This window comes from Suncus etruscus, chromosome 2 (assembly GCF_024139225.1).
Source record: "Suncus etruscus isolate mSunEtr1 chromosome 2, mSunEtr1.pri.cur, whole genome shotgun sequence".
NCBI classification, from domain to species: Eukaryota; Metazoa; Chordata; class Mammalia; order Eulipotyphla; family Soricidae; genus Suncus; species Suncus etruscus.
In genome coordinates, this window is record NC_064849.1 from 38,110,227 (window position 1) to 38,127,998 (window position 17,772).

Here is a 17,772-nt window from a genome sequence, read left to right on the forward strand (position 1 = left end):
CCCCTTTTTTCCTCTGCTCCCAGAATTTGCCTTCTAAGAATATATCCATGTTATTTCTCATTTCATATCCTTCAGTACTTCATGAACCTTGAGGAGAAAGCTGAATCCTTTGCTTGGTGTTCTAGGTCCTCTGAGGTGTATCTATTTCCACTTTCCACACTATTCTGATAAATTAGACTTAGCACCCTTCATATACACTATGAGCAGGCCTCAACACATTAATGCATAATCTTTTCTTCCCAAGTGCCCTACTCATCTTGCCCCATTGGGAAATGTCTTTTGTATCCCTGTAGGCCTGACATAAAGCATCATTTGTGTGAAATCTTCCTTGCTTCATTCAAGGAGGGTCATATGACTCTTTTGTGTCACCACTGTAATTACAACCTACCTCTATTGTGTTACTTATTATACTGTATTATTTTTTTCTTTTTAAAGACTCCTTTACTAGAATGTGAGCTCCCTTAAGGGCAGGAAAAGGAACTTTATCCATCTTTGCATCTTCATAGCATTTTTTTTGGCGTATGAAAACCTAATAAGTTACTTTTAAAGTAATAATTACATTTGAAGTACTAATTCACTCCACATATTCTTTACAGCAAGAGTAAATACATTCCAAGGATTTGTGGACTTGGGAGGTGGTGGTGTCAATAAAGTTCCTAAAATTGTACTGAAAATTTTGTGTGAGTTTGGTGCAGTATAAAAAGAGGTCTTTGGTGAAAAAAGTGGTAAGAATCCTTCTTTTAGGGGAAAAGGCAACAAGAGTAAGTGGGAAGTGGGTTAGAGTAACTTATTACAGTTTAAGATTCTATGGGGAAATCAAAGTGTGTTCTAAGTTATCTCATATATTTCTTAGCTTAATATTTGTATTTTAAAGTGCATAACATTTCTTATATTGCTATGTAACATTAAGGACATAATGTCCAGATGTAAGTAATTATAAGCTCACTAGAGGCAAACATCATTTGTAACTCCTAATGGTTCTTTTTTTTTTTAAAGTGGTAGCAGTTGGGTTCTTATTCTTATATGAAAGAAACTCAATCAGTAGAATCTATTAAGAGAGATTAAGAAACCAGATCTCTAAATAAAAGCACAAACACTTTTATTTTTAACAGTAGTGTTTTGTTACAATTTAGTGAAACAACAAATAAATACATTCATTGGCCACAGCTATATATTTAAAACCAGTTTGACACTGGTTCGATAGCTGAGAAACACTGTTAAACAATAAAAAAGGCAGCTATGCATAAAAAAGCCACTTTAGCTATAAATTACATCTTTCATAAAACTACAACCAGCTAAAATGGGTGGTAACAGTTTCAAAATTAATGGCCACCCAAATGAAACAGGAAAACAAGTACTACTAATCACCGTAGAATCACACACTTTAAGCAATGAAAATTACTTTTAATCAATGAACCAAAAATGAAGGTTTGATATGATCATCATGTGCTTCAGTGCAGGATGAAGAGGGAGCTGGTAGCCCTTTGATTTCATAAACGATTACTTCTTTCAAGGACTAAACTTAAAGTGCTCCTAGTGCTTTGGAATTTGTAAGCAAAATTTGGGCCAGAAACTTATCTTTCTTTTCTTTCAAAGCTTTGTCTTTGGTGATGTTTTGTGGCAAATGTGTAGGTGGAGACAAATACAAGATTCTGGGTACCCATGTCAGTAATGAGAATAAAAATTACAAATCTCAAATTTGGAATAATCAATTCATCTAAAATAAGCAAATTATTTTATCTGAGCTATCTTTTGAAAGTAATCTTTGCTTATATAGGCACAGAGGAACAATATACAGGGAAGCCTTGCCAGAGAACACATCACTTCGAACCCTAACAATGAGCAAAGACAACACATCTTTTCAGATAACAGTAGGTAATTAGGTAATTAACATTAGTATGAAAATGAATAGTAGGTACTTGGAAAAGAAATTTAATAATGAAGTTGTAATAAAATATTATCAGTTAAATATGCATTATATTTTTAATACTAAAATTAACTTCTGTACCATAAACATTAAAATAATTTGGTTACAAGGGAAGAATTTATTATAAAGTAGCCTAAGTTTATACCTCTGGTTGAATTTATTTTGTATGATAAAAAGAAGTTTGTTTATTTTTTGCTATGTTCATAGTACAAAAAATTGATAGCATTTAAAATTTTATTTATCTCTTGGGAACTCACCTACTGTTTATACTTTTTGTGATGTTATTGCATCAATTTTTAAACAGTTGAGAGGCTTTTAAAGTAAGAGTAGAAACAAAACAACTCTCCAACTCAAAGTAGAAGACAAAAAAAGGAGACAACAAAAAGGTCAGTTGTATGTTTTCCTGTTCTGAAGAAATAGATGACAAACAACTGTATATGGTTAACCATCTGTAAGCATTCTGTGATGACATTCCATGTTGCCTGTTCCCTTGGCATCTTGAGGTATTCAGCATCTATTTCTTTCTACATAGACACTGGTAGAAAGTGCATTTTAAAATTCTCTATTACCTTAGTCTAACATATACGCTTTTTAGATGAGGGTAGGACATTTAAGATAGTTTGAATGTAATACTAAAAGTATTCTGATATTAACCACTGGTTTTATACTTATCTATTTAGTACCTTTTCACAAGGTCATTTAGTCTATTACTGGAATTAATTCAATTCAATTTGGCTTTACTAATAAACAAGATTCAAAATGTGAAAGCCAAAGGGAAATTATGCTTTATAAAGTATTGCACTTGAGTTCACTGCAACAATGTGTCATGATTAAATTTACCTAAGGACAATCTTGATTCAATAGGTTACGATCAGTTATAGCTTGTATAAGCTGAATCGAATACTGAAAATAAATTTACATTTTTAATTTAAGGTTGTACATTTTAGGTATTCTTTTTTTTTATGGGGGAGCACACCTGGTGGTGCTCAGTGTTTACTCCTGTTTCTGCACGCAGGGCTTACTCCTGGTGGGTTCAGGGGACCATACAGAGGTTAGGGATCAAATCTGAGTCAGCTGTGTGCAAGTCAAATGCCCTACCTGCTGTACTACAGCTCTGGCCCCCCATTTTAGGTATTCTTAAATGCAACTGTAAACTTGTTTAGTCCCAAGAAGTTTCTACCAAAATCTCCCTATGAAAAAAATCACTATTGCTTTCTTGAAGAATCATGCTTAAACTACTACATCTATCTGAATCATACAAAATAATCACAACCAATTCTATTTCAAGTAGCCATATCATTTTCAGAGGTGTACCTTTCTCTTGAAGAAATATCTGTGGCTTCCCAAAGAACACTGCTGGTAATCATTGTAAAGATCATTGCTATTATTCATATGATTGTTTAATTTCCATTGGTATTTTATAACCATGCTTAAAAAACTATCTTCAACATTTACCTATTTTAGTAGACGTTTAAAAAGAATAATACAATGTTAGGACTTAATTCTGCACACTGTTCATACTATAAAATTTTTTATTGGGGAAGAATCCCACATAAAGCACACCATTAAATATATGGACTTCAATATATTAGAAGGTCACTCTCAGGATACCAAGAGGGAGGCTCCTCCTAGTAATTGATTCTTGGCCAACATGGCAGGTGAGTCAACGTGAGGGCCCAAAGATGTAGTGCTGCTCTGGGCCCATGGTACCAGGGAAGACCCTGGTTATTCTGGTGGTGCTCGGGAACCCCGACTTTAGTTTTAACAGGAACATTGCCTCCTAATTTGGTGTATACTATAAATATCTCAATGTGAGCGTGGAGTGTGACTTAGGGGACTGCAGTGTACTCTTTCAAAACAAAGATAAAAGTGCAAATATGCATTAGGCGTTCCAAAGTCAAGATGTTTGGAGGTCATCAAGTACCTTAAGATCTAACCCCTCTTGTCAACCTTTCCATTTTACTTCATTTTATGTTGAAGAGGTCAAAAAATCACAGCTGTGCGTCCTTGCTGAATAGATTTCCAGACTTTGTTTTCAGTTACAACAGAGAGGAATGTTTATGTAGCTGGAATTTAAACACATTGCATAAACACATCCATTAAAAGCAACCAGAATCACAACTCAGTAATGTCAGTTTTGTGGTGTTACATATAAGCTATGGTGATTGTTCATATCTAAATTGCTACAAGTGAAGAGCAAAGGAGCAGTGTCTGTCATAGGTCCATTTAGGTGAGGAGAGACTGTATAACTGTTGGTGCCACATCCAGTGATAGTGCCATACCAGCCCAAACCTTGTGAATTTGTTAAACTGCAACAACAACAAAAAAGAAAATAGAAATTATAGGCCACAGTCAGAATATTAAGAAATCACAACGATATTTTTAGTTTCTAATAACTTTCATGATAGCATCAGATATACAGAGATAATGTTCTTACCAAAATATGATTTTCTAGAAAGTTCAGTGATTTCTCATTCAATATCTTTTGTTAGATAGTACAAAAGCGAATAATTGATAAATACTATTCAAAATGAGTAAAATTTGATAATATACTATATACTAAGTACTCTTCTTTTTTTTTTTTTTTTTTGTTTTTTTGGGCCACACCCATTTGATGCTCAGGGGTTACTCCTGGCTAAGCGCTCAGAAATTGCCCCTGGCTTTGGGGGACCATATGGGACGCCGGGGGATCAAACCGTGGTCCTTCCTTGGCTAGTGCTTGCAAGGCAGACACCTTACCTCTAGCGCCACCTCACCGGCCCCACTAAGTACTCTTCTAAAACATTACATATACATATGCACTATGTAAATGTATGTGTAAGCACACTAATAATTTTCTTAGAAATCCTATAAATATAATTCTATTATACTGCCTTTTTGCTAATGAAAAAGTTTAAAAACCATATGTTAAATAACATTTCTAAAGAAAGTCAGAATTACATAATATGCTATCAGATTGCCACTTTTCCTGAATGCCTGGCTAATGGTATGAATTTGCAATATTTGGAACAAGAGGGGAAAATATTGAACAGGAAGACCTATGAAATTTAGGCAACTCAGGATTGTTAACTACAGTTGCTTTGTTTTTATTCTGAATTGCATCAGAAATATGGGAAACATATAATTCCTCTGATTTTTTTCATTCCTTGTTCACCAAACTATATATTTGAACCAATGAAATAACCAGAAATTAAATGACACTATCACTCAAATATACTTCTCTAGTATAGGTAATATATGTGCTTAATGGTGATATGGTAGCTTATAGTGTAGGTTTAATTCATTTAATAATTTAAACTACATTATCAAATGTTCCTTATTGACATATGTCACCAAGTCACACATTAAATATTTGAGTTGATCTTACATTTGTTCTTTTCAATATATTTCACCAGTAATTCAATACCTTCCTTCTCTTGAACTTCCCAGTCTTGGCAAGTCATCATCACTATCATACCGTCTTGGATTGTCAAAAAAGTAAGCTCTGGAACTATAACTGTGACTATTTATCATACCAGCTGGTGGCTGTGAACAAATAGAAGCATTTGAAGACTTTTAAACTAAGAAAGGAGGTTGGAACATATAATGCTTATCAATCTTAAACTTTATAAAAAATAGACAGAAAAGATATTACAAATATTCCATTCACAACTGTGCCTCAAAAAAATCAAGTATCTTAGAGTCAACTAAAGAAGTGAGGACCTATATAAAGAAAACTACAACTGCTTCAAGAAATAAAAGAGGACACAAGAAAATGGAGACATATACCCTTCTCAAGGATTGTGAAGATTAACATAATTAAAATGGCAATACTTCCAAAGCATTATACAGATTTACTTATTTTTTCTTTTTTTTATTATTTAACCAACTTTATTACACACATGATTGTATTTGGGTTTCAGTCATGTAAAGAACACCACCCATCACCAGTGCAACATTCCCGTCACCAATGGGTCACACCTAGCAGCGCTCAGGAGTTACTCCTGGTTCTACACTCAGAAATGGCTCCTGGCAAGCTTGGGGGACTATATGGAATGCTGGGATTCGAACCACCATTCTTCTGCATGCAAGGCAAATAAATGCTCTACCTCCATGCTATTTCTCAGGCCCCTGCATTATACAGATTCAATGCAATCCCTATAAGGATACCTATGACATTTTTTCAAAGAAGTGGATGAAACACTTTAGAAATTCATATGGAAAAATAAACTTCCCTGAATAAATAAAGCAATCCTTGGGAAAAATAAGATGGAAGACTCATTTTCCCCAATTTTAAAACATATGATAAAGCAGTAGACATTAAAACAGCATGGTATTGGAATAAAGATAGACTCAAATCAATGGAATATACCTGAATTGATAAAAGGGCAAGAAATACAAAGTGGAACAAGATAGTCATTTCAACAAGTGGTGCTGGGAAAACTGGCCAACTACATGTAAAAAAGTGAATTCAGACTTATCTTTAACAATGTGCATAAAGGTCAAATAAAAATGGATTAAATACCTTAATATCAAACTGAAACCATTAGATACATAGAGGAAAATGTAGGCAGAACACTCCATGTCACTGAAGCTAAAGGCATCTTCAAGGATGAAACATAATTGTCCAAGCAAATAGAAGCAAAGATAAACAGATGGAACTACATTAAACTGAGAAGCTTCTGTACCTCAAAAGAAATGGTAACTATGATACAAAGACTACCTACAGAATGGGAGAAACTAGTCACCCAACATCCATCAGATAAAGGGTTAATATTTAAGATATGCAAGTCACTGATAGAACTTAGTAATAAAAATATAACACTTCAAAAATGGGGAGAAGAAATGAATAGATATTTCTTCAGACCAAAAAGCACATGAAAAAATGCTCCACTAATTATCAGGGAGATGCAAATCAAAACAATGAGATATCATCTTACACCACATAGACTGGCATACATCATACACACACACACACACACACACATACACACAAAAGAACAACTAGTGCTGGTATGGATGAGGGAGAAAGGGATTCTCATTCACTGCTAATGGAAATGGCAAGTGGTTCAGTCATTTTAGAAAACAATATAGATATTCCTCAGAAAACTAGACATTGAACTTCCATTTGATCCCATCAATATCATTTCAAAGCATATAACCTAGGAGCCCCAAAACAAAATGCATAAAAGCTCTCTGCACTTCTATGTTGATTGCAGCACTATTTACAACAGCCAGAAAATGAAAACAACCTAAGTGCCTGAGAATAGAGGAGTAGCTAAAGAAGTTGTGGTATATCTACAAAATAGAGTACGATGCAGATTTTAGGAAAAATAATGAAATTTGCTTATACATGGATGGATATGGAGAGCATTATGCACAATCAAATTATTCCGAGGAAAAGGAATAGACAGAATAATTTCACTCATTTGTGGTAGAAAAGAAAAATAAAAGATAATATGGTAAGTAATATTCAGAGACAATAGAGATTAGGGTTAGGAGGCCCAGTCCAGGGTAGAAAGTGTGTGCCACAAATAGTGCAGCAGTACAGTTAGGATAGAAAAGGGTTCATTATGACAATGATAGTTGGAAGTGATCACTCTGGACAAGAACTGGGTGCTGAAGAAGGATAGTGATAATGCTAGTACACCTTCATTAACAATAGTGCAAACCACAGAGGGAGAAAAAGGATAGAGAGATAGAGAAGTAAAATATCTGATAGAAGCATGCATGGGGAGGGTGGGAGAGAAACTGGGACAGTGATGGTGGAAGATGTGCACTGGTGAAGAGTTTGTGTACATTGTATGACTGAAACCCAATCATGAGCAGTAATGTAATTTTTAAAATAAAGTTATAAAAAATAAAAAACAAAATAACATTTCCATTATTAAAAAATAATGTGGGAACGGAGAGATAGTACAGTGGATAAGAGTTGCCTTGTATGCAGTTGACCTGCTTTTAATCCCAGCACTGCATTTTGTCCCTCAACCCCACCCTGAATGATCCCTAAGTACAGAGCCAGGAGTATGCCCTTAGCATAGCTGAGTATGCCCCCAAACATAAAATAGGGAGAAGAGGTATTAGAGGTATCAGAATATCATACCAAATTCTGATTTAATCTCTGTGCTCGAAAAAACAGTACTATCGACCATGCTGGGACATGTTCCCACAGAAAGAGAACCATTCCAAATACTATATACTCTTCTCCACTTATGTCTTCTATATGAGCCTGTAAACAGAATATAGTAGAAAAAGTTTTAAATTAGTTTTATGTGTAATTTATCATTTTCACAATTAACTTGCTTCAGGTAGGGTAAATTAGAAAATATCACTATACATACATAAAATTCTGAATTAAATTCCTATATTTTGTGGTTTGCAAAACTTATTTTGTAAAGAAAATAAAATGCTTTAATACTCAGTGGAATATAAACATATGCATTTGGGAGTTTTGGGCCACACCCAGCATTGCTCAGGGGTTACTCTTGACTCCCCGCTCAGGAATAACTTCTGGCAGGCTCGGAGACCATAAGGGATGCCAGGGATCAAACTTGGATTGGCTACATGCAATGTAAATACCCTACCCGACATGCTATTGTTCCAGCCCCAAATATATGTATTTTAGATACATCAATTTATGGAAACATTTTGGGGGCTCCCAAGCAGTGTCAGGAGACCAGGGGCTGCTCATGGTAAATTCTCTGTTAACTAAGTCTGTGCTTTAATGCCAGGTCCTGAGTTTGCAGTGTTGCTTGTCCCTGCACTACTAGAGATTAATTGGGTCACCATAGTGCTTCTTTGGATCCTCCAGGGCTGCATACAGGAATGTCCAGGAAACATGTGGTATTGGGGACTGAGCCAGGTTAGACTGCATGCAATGCATGTGCCTACACCTCTGTACTATCTGTTGGCCCTGAATGAAGCATTTTTTATAATATGGATAATATTCAGCGATGCCATTTTTAGAGTCCATGTCATACGTTTTATTATATGGATAATATTGAAAAATGCCATTAAAAGAATATTTTTTTTTGTTTGTTTTGGGCCACACCCGGTAGTGCTCAGGGTTACTCCTGGCTATATGCTCAGAAATCACCCCTGGCTTGGGGGACCATAAGGGATGCTGGGGGATCAAACCGAGGTCCGTCCTAGGCTGGCGTGCACAAGGCAGATGCCTTACCATTTGTGCCACTGCTCCAGCCCCCATAAGAGAATTTAAAACAGACTTCTGGTGAAAAATTTAGTATTTCAGTTTCTCAGTTCTGCTGTTACTTAAAAACATGCCTTACCATTTTCCCATTTTTCTGGACCTATGCAAGCAACGGCGATTGCCACTATCACACCTTTACTATATTTTTTTTACTCTTATCCTTTAAGGAAAAAAAATACAACGTACTGAACTTAAGAACAAATAACTGTAGTAGAATGCCTGTCTCAAATACAGGCAGGGAATGGGAAGGGGGAAGGGGGTAATGCTACACTGGTGAAGGGAGGTGTTCTGGTTATGACTGTAACCCAAATATGATCATGTTACTTAAATAAAAAATATATTTAAAAATATGCCTTACGTATTTCATGTAAACTCTTACTATTTTTTTGCAAAGAATTTTCAAAAAATTTAAAAAAATTAAAAAGTTTTATAAATGATAAGGAAGACAGGATTATTATTATGATACAGTACAAAATAAAAGTTAGTACTTTGTATTTGGGGGCTGAACTGATAGCACTGTGGATAGGGTATTAGCCTTGAGTACAGCCATTCTGGACTGAATTCCCCGCATCCCATATGACCCTGAGCCTGGCAGGACTGAATATAGAGCCAAGAGTAATCCCTGAGTGCCGTTGGGTGTACCCTCGCAAATAATATTCACATACCAGAGTTGAAAATTTATCTATGTAAATGAGTAGATATTATATTATTTAAGTAATTTTAATTTTTCTTAAATAGACTAATTTCACTAAACAATCATAACAAATTTACTTTCATTGATTTATTTTCTGATAACTGCATTTGCCATACCTCTAAGTTTTCTTGGAGTAAAAGTAATATGAAGAAAATTTGTTTTGTGCCTGCTAAGGGGTTAGTCTGGGGGTAAAGGTGAGGAAAACTGGGGATAATAGTGGAGGGAAAGTCACACTGGTGTTAATATTGGTATGGAACACTGAATGCCTGAAACAACTAAATTGTGAACTACTTTGTAGATCCAGGTGGTTTAGTAAGAATAAATTTTTAAAAATATGCATCATACAGGGCCGGAGAGATAGCATGGAGGTAAGGTATTTGCCTTTCATGCAGTACGATGGTGGTTCAAATCCCGGCATCCCATATGGTCCCCTGAGCCTTCCAGAGGCAATTTCTGAGCGTAGAGCCAGGAGTAACCCCTGAACGCTGCTGGGTGTGACCCAAAAACCAAATATATATATATGCATCATTGTAGCCTATAGTTGATGTTAAATTTGTTTTTCTTCTTTTTTTTTTTTTTTGGGAGGGGAGCACAGCTAGTGTTTCTTATGACTACTCCTGAGCATTCTGTGCTCAGGGGTAATTCTTGGTGTTGCAGACTGAATTTGAGTTAGTCGCACACAAGGCCTTACCAGATATTGGGAATGGGAAATGTATAAGGAAGAAGACAAGGTGTAACATGGTGAAAAATCTTTCTCTTTATTTATTTAAGAAATTTGGGCTAATTGCATAGCCCAAATCCTGGCTCTCCTCTCAGGATTACTCCCAGTGGTGCATATAGGGTACTGGGGGATCAATTCTGAGTTGGCTGTGTGTGAGGTAAATGTTCTATACTATCACTCTGTGCCCAAAATATATCTCTTTATAAAGATAACTAAAATGGTGATAAATAGTATCTCAGGATATCTCAATTTAAAGATAAAGCTAAATATAAAAAAGATATGAGTTATTTTAAAATATTCTTCTTAAAAATAGATGGAAGTGTCTGTTCTATCTTGCCCCATTTATGGATAGGGTCAATGAATTTTTGGTTGTCAAGTTTTATAAATTTCCTATAGATCTTGGATATTAACCCATTATCAGATGTATAAAAATATTTTTCCCAGTAAGTAGGGTGTTTCTTTATTAGAGCTTGAATTTCTTTTGCTGGTGGGTGTTAGTGAAATTAATGTGCATGAGAAATTATTATTAATAGTATAGTAAACCACAGAATATCAAGCATAGAAATATTTTTATATGGATGAAAAATGCTTGGTGGTTCAATATGTCAGATTGAATATTAGTAAGTGAAATAACAAATGTATAAATACTCAAGAGCTATGAATCATCAAGACAGATGTAGGCTGGAGACATGGGTCAAAGGGCTGGAGCAACAGTGGGATGAGTAATGCTGGAGTGGTCCACTAAGCACTGTTTAGAAATCCCCCAGTCCCAAATAAATTGACCATGTCATATTTTCATGATAGTTGTTACCTAAACATCTAAAATGAAACAATATTTAGGATATGTATTTTTTTAGTCACATTCACTAGATAATAAATAGGTAATCATTTTACCTACAAATATTGAAACACCATCATTTAAAATGTTAATACAATATAGTGGAAGTTTGCACTGGTGAAGGGGGGTATGCCTTTTTATGACTGAAACTCAACAAACATGTTTGTAATCATGGTGCTTTAATAAATACATTCATAAAAAATAATAAAATGTTAGTATAATATGTTTAAGCTTTCTTTGGGAGTGCTCCCAAAGAATGTTTTAAGGAGTCACATGTAAGGATACAGCTCAGTTAGGAGGTATGTATCTTGATACATGAGCTACTTGGTTCAATTCCTATCACTGCAAAAAAAAAAAAAAGTCACATAAAGATTTTTTGTTGTCGTTAATTTTTTTTTTTTTTGGTTTTTGGGCCACACCCGTTTGACGCTCAGGGGTTACTCCTGGCTATGTGCTCAGAAATCGCCCCTGGCTTGGGGGGATCATATGGGACGCCGGGGGATCGAACCACGGTCCTTCCTTGGCTAGCGCTTGCAAGGCAGACACCTTACCTCCAGCGCCACCTACCCGGCCCCATCGTTAATTTTTTTGGCCACACCTGGTAGTGCTCAGGAGTTTCTCCTTCCTAGCTCTGTGTTCAGAGATCAGAGATTGCCTCTAGCAGGCTCACATACATGGCCCTACAATCTGTGCTATTGCTCGGCCCCATAAATAAGGATTTTTGCTGTTACATTTGCTTGCAGTGCTTGGGTGCAAGAGATAAACAGAGAGATTTATGATTCCCAGTCCCAGTTCTAAGGGAGTATTTTTATTTATTTTTAATTTTTATTGAAATACCATGGTTGTAAGGTTGTTCATAATACATCCACCCAGATAAAGTTGTTCATGATTGAGTTACAGTTATACAATGTACAACAATCATCACCAGTGCACATTTCCCATCACCAATGTCCCCAGTTTCCCTTTTATCCTATACTAAGGGAGTATTTTTAAATTAAAAGCTCTAAGTATGATTACTGGTAGCTAGAGATTCCATGTAAGTGCTGATGAAGCAGAAATGTAAATTCTCTTAGTTATCACTGTCATAGTGGCATATTGACAATGCGTGGCACAAACTTACCTTTTCTGAAAGATTATCCCAACCATAATTAAATGGACTTTCTAATGTATCCTGAGATATGGTGATGATCACCAAATTATAACATGCTCTTGAAGAATAGAGAAGAATGATTACAGAGCCTACAACGACTGTCTGGCACAGAGACATACCCTAGAAGAAAGAAACATCAACATCATGATATTCTTGAACATATTTTTATGACAAGCAATTCATCCACACATCTCTTCAATACACTCCTAGAAAACAGTAAGTGAACATCTGTTGAGATGAACTATTAATTATCTAGGATAGGTACATGGCTCAATTGAACAGGGGAAGCCTCTTATGTATCAAGCCTGGGTTTCATTTCCAGCACAACAACAACAATAAAAGATAAATTATTAGCTTGTTTTACAAGTCCTAATTCTAGAACCATCAGTGTTTAAACTATCCCATTAAGACAACTAAGTACTTTGACAATTTGCCCAAAGATAGCTAGCAGAAAATTTTGTTATGCTGAAGATGCCAGTATTCCTTAAGCAATATTTGAATACAAAATTTGGCAAAAAGGCTGTTTATTTCCTCTTATTTTTTTAGATTTATTTTAAGAGCTAAGTTTTTTTTTTTTTTTTTGTGGTTTTTGGGTCACACCCGGCAGTGCTCAGGGGTTATTCCTGGCTCCAGGCTCAGAAATTGCTCCTGGCAGGCACCAGGGACCATATGGGACACCGGGATTTGAACTGATGAACTTCTGCATGAAAGGCAAATGCCTTACCTCCATGCTATCTCTCCGGCCCCAAGAGCTAAGTTTTTATATTAATCAAAGAGGTAGTTTAATCAGTAAGAACATGAATGGAAAAATTATTTTTATTTCATTTGATGCACTTAACTTCTAATCAGATAAAAATAGAGGGGTCAGAGAGATAGAACAGAGTCGGGCATTTGCCTTGTATGTGGCCAACTCAGGAATGGACTTCGGTTTGATTCTCGGCATGCCATATGGTCCCCCTAGCCTTCCAGGAGTGATTACTAAGTGTATAACAAGGAGTATCTCCTGAGCACTGCAGGATGTGACCCAAAAGCCAAAAGCCAAAAAAAAAAAAAGGATAAAAATAGAAAAGGTCTATCCTATGTTTCATTCTATTTGATTCTATTAGACTCAATGTTAATTTCTATTAATGTAATTATGTTAATGACCTCTGATGCAGTTTCCCATCCTTAATGGTACAACTAAAGATTTCACTATATTTCCCAATGTAGAAAGTATTCATAACTTAGTAACTCTTAACCAGAGTATATATTATTGAAGAGAAGTGATGCTTGAATTCTTTTTTTTTTTTTTTTTGGTTTTTGGGCCACACCCGTTTGACGTTCAGGGATTACTCCTGGCTATGCGCTCAGAAATCGCCCCAGGCTTGGGGGGACCATATGGGACGCCGGGGGATCGAACCACGGTCCGTCCTACGCTAGCGCTTGCAAGGCAGACACCTTACCTCTAGCGCCACCTTCCCGGCCCCGACGCTTGAATTCTTAACCTGGGATTTGTATTTCACCACTGGTATCTTTATTGTAATATTATTCTAGTTATTAAAAGCTTTTCTCTGAGAAATGACAGCATTATAAAAGCAATGAATTTGGAAAAACTTCCGGTATGGTGTGTTGAGAATTTGTGTTTTTGTGTAACAATGATTAAGAAGTGATGGGAGTAATCATGGAGTAAGTTCAGAATGTCCAATGTCTTGCAAATTAAAGAAGTTTACATAGGACATGACTTTTGTCCTCTGTTCTAACTTTCCAATATTTTCTTAGACATTTATTATTAGGGAAATATTATAATGACCTTAGCCAGAAAGTATTTTATATAAAAACAAAGCTAGTATTTGACAGACTTAGTAGAAGCAAAATGTTTCTATACATGCATATACATATAATGTTTAAATGGAGGGAGATTTATAATTTGTTTTGTTCAGAACTTTACCATGAATTGTAAAAATATTTCAAAGGCTTGAGAGAAAGTACAGTGGATAAATCACTTGCCTTGTATGTGGCAGACCTGGGTTTGATACCCAGAACTACCTATGTTCCCCAAAGAGTGATGCCTGGATCTCCTGAGCATAAATCTAGGAGTAAGAACTGAGCAATGTTGCATATGGCCCCCAAAACTAAACATATAAAAAAGATTTTTTACTTTAAAATATTTTAAGAAATCATTCAAATTACAAAACATTGAATAATATTGAATAACATTTCAAAAATATTATATTGACAGTAATACTTTTTGTGGTAGGTATATCAGGCACCTGTGACAGTGCCATTATCACAAGCAGTTATATGTATAGAAATGAACCTCTAGTATAACTATTAGAATTCACTGAGCTTGGTAGAACTGAGAATGACTTTTCAACTGACTTGCTACAATTTATAATTTAATTAATAATTTATTAAACATTTTGTGTTTTTCTATCACACCTGGCACTGTTCATGGGCCACTCCTGATTCTGGGCTCAGTGCTTTTACCCCTTGAACTACTTGGGAGACCATCTGGGACTGGGTATCATTGAATCAGGCCTCCCACATGCAAAGAATGAGCATCCATTGGGCTATTTCTCAAGCATCACAAATTTTAGAGGCATATGAGAAGAAAGAGAAGGAAAAGGTAAGATCTTGGAATAGCAACAAAGTACCTCTACAAATACTAAGAAGATTAAATAAATTTTTACAAAATTATCAATAAAAATTTATATAATTGCATTCTTATTTTTGTGAGTAAAAAGTATAATATATTATATTAAATCTAAAGCCAATTCATGTCCAATTTTAAAAGTACTATATTAATTTTTTTTTTTTTTTTTTTTTTGGTTTTTGGGCCACACCCTGTGACGCTCAGGGGTTACTCCTGGCTATGCGCTCAGAAGTTGCTCCTGGCTTCTTGGGGGACCATATGGGATGCCGGGGATCGAACCGCGGTCCGTCCTAGGCTAGCGCAGGCAAGGCAGGCACCTTACCTCCAGCGCCACCGCCCGGCCCCTACTATATTAATTTTTAAAATGAAAGGTAACTTGGGTTAGAGAGATAGTACGGCAGGTGGGGTGCTTGCACTGCATGTAGCCAACCTATGTTCAATCCCTGGCTTCCCATATGGTCCCATAAGTACTGCATGAATAATCTCTGAGTGCAAAGCCAGAAGTAAACCCTGAGCATCACTGGGTGTGGCCCAAAAACAATAACAAAAATAAAATAAAGTAAAAAGAAAGATAACAAAGTTGTAATGTTTTAAGCTTCACCAACTTCTAAAATAACTGTTAAGTTTATTCACTGCTTTGAGAAACAAAATAACAACTAAGATATCTTACAACATAAAGAGATTCTATTTATACTTATTTGTTTTTTTTTTTTTTGTTTTTTTTTGGTTTTTGGGTCACATCCTGCAGTGCTCAGGGGTTATTCCTGGCTCCAGGCTCAGAAATTGCTCCTGGCAGGCACAGGGGACCATATGGGACGCCGGGATTCGAACCGATGACTTCCTGCATGAAAGGCAAATGCCTTACCTCCATGCTATCTCTCCGGCCCCTATTTATACTTATTTGTAACTACAACACAAGCTTTAAAATAAGGTTTTCAGAAAATCAAAGGAGCACTAATATAGAAGTATTTTATTAAACAAAATAAAACTGCAAAGTATATATATTTAACAATGAAAGAAAAAATAAAACTGCGAAGTATATATATTTAACAATGAAAGAAGTTAGAAAACAATATTTTTCTGGAAAAGTGCAGGAATATACACAAAACTTAAGGATCTATTTAACATGGAAAGTGTTGTGGGCTGGAGTGGTGGCACAAGCAATAGGGCATTTGCCTTGCATGCACTAACCTAGGACAGGCCATGCGTGGTTTGATCCCTGGGCATCCCATATGATCCCCCAAGCCAGGAGTGATTTCTGAGTGCATATCCAGATGTAACTCCTGAGCGTCACTGGGTGTGGCCCCAAAACAAAACAAAACAAAAAAAACCAAAACAAAAAATAAAGTGTTGCAGCAAACAAGTTCAAATAAACCTATGTAAATTGTCAAAACAGACAATTCCACCCAGGAGCCATCTCAAAGAATGCTGCTTCACTCTACTATCAATAGACATATCTACAGCCCCTCACCCTTTTAAAAATCCCATACTTGTTGTCAGATATATAGCGCAGAGAATAAAGTGCTTGCTTTGTACAGAGCTGACCTGAGTTTGATCTTGACACGCTTTGTTGTTCCCTGACCCTTGAGAGGATGATCCCTGAGCACAGAGTTAAGAGTAAGCCCTTTGAAACACTGTATATGCCCCCTAACCCATAAAAAGAAATCACACACCTGGCAGGTAGATATATACTTGTCACACTTGTTACCTCACTCCAATAAACATACCACTAAAGCCTGGGTATGCATAACATAAACTAGAGTTCAAAATTAGTGTACATGTATTATATTTTTTTCATAAAACCAAGGAAATACAGGGCCGGGAAGGTGGCGCTAGAGATAAGGTGTCTGCCTTGTAAGCGCTAGCCAAGGAACGGACCGCGGTTCGATCCCCCGGCGTCCCATATGGTCCCCCCAAGCCAGGGGCAATTTCTGAGCACTTAGCCAGGAGTAACCCCTGAGCGTCAAACGGGTGTGGCCCAAAAACCAAAAAAAAAAAAAAAAAAAAAAAAAAAAAACCAAGGAAATACTTGCTTATAACATCATTTTTCAGGCATTTTTAGAACGCAGATATACAGACATTCAACTTATCATTCATAAGCTTTTTTTGTTTTGTTTTGTTTTTGGGCCACACTGGGTGATGCTCAGGGGTTACACCTGGTTATGCACTCAGAAATCGCTCCTGGCTTGGGGGACTATATGGGACGCCGGGGTTGGGGGATTGAGCCTTGGTCCCTCCTAGGTTAGTGCATGCAAGGCAAATGCTCTACCGCTTGCATCACTACTCTGGCCCCACCATTCATGAGTTTTGACAATGAATACACCTATGTAATCCTACTCTACCAGAGAAAAGTATCATCACATCAATGTTTTCTGAATACCTTCCAAATCCCAGGATACAAGCACTCTTAGACTTTTGTTTTTACCACAGCTTAGTTCTTATGCTACACCTTCATGTAAATAAAATCACATATTAACTCTTGTATTTTTATTCACACAGCACAGTAATTTTTAAATTTATTCACACCATGTAATTAAATATAAAAGAAATCAGATCTTTATGTTGCTAAGGTGGATAATTAGGATGATTAACTTATGTTGATTTGCTTATTTCCTGGTTTC

At 36.1% G+C, this 17,772-nt stretch overlaps 1 protein-coding gene across 1 annotated transcript in view; it reads right to left on the bottom strand.

The window, feature by feature from the left end:
• Positions 1 to 1,076: 1,076 nt before the first annotated feature.
• Positions 1,077 to 17,772, bottom strand: part of GPR137C (G protein-coupled receptor 137C) — a 105,262-nt gene continuing 88,566 nt past the window's right edge. Inside the window, exons 4-7 of the mRNA XM_049768941.1 lie at positions 12,490 to 12,639; positions 8,010 to 8,135; positions 5,334 to 5,452; positions 1,077 to 4,236 (exon numbers count right to left, since the gene is read on the bottom strand). Coding sequence (XP_049624898.1) covers positions 4,059 to 4,236; positions 5,334 to 5,452; positions 8,010 to 8,135; positions 12,490 to 12,639 — 573 coding nt within the window. The 3' untranslated portion in view covers positions 1,077 to 4,058. The remainder of the gene's footprint in view (positions 4,237 to 5,333; positions 5,453 to 8,009; positions 8,136 to 12,489; positions 12,640 to 17,772) is intronic.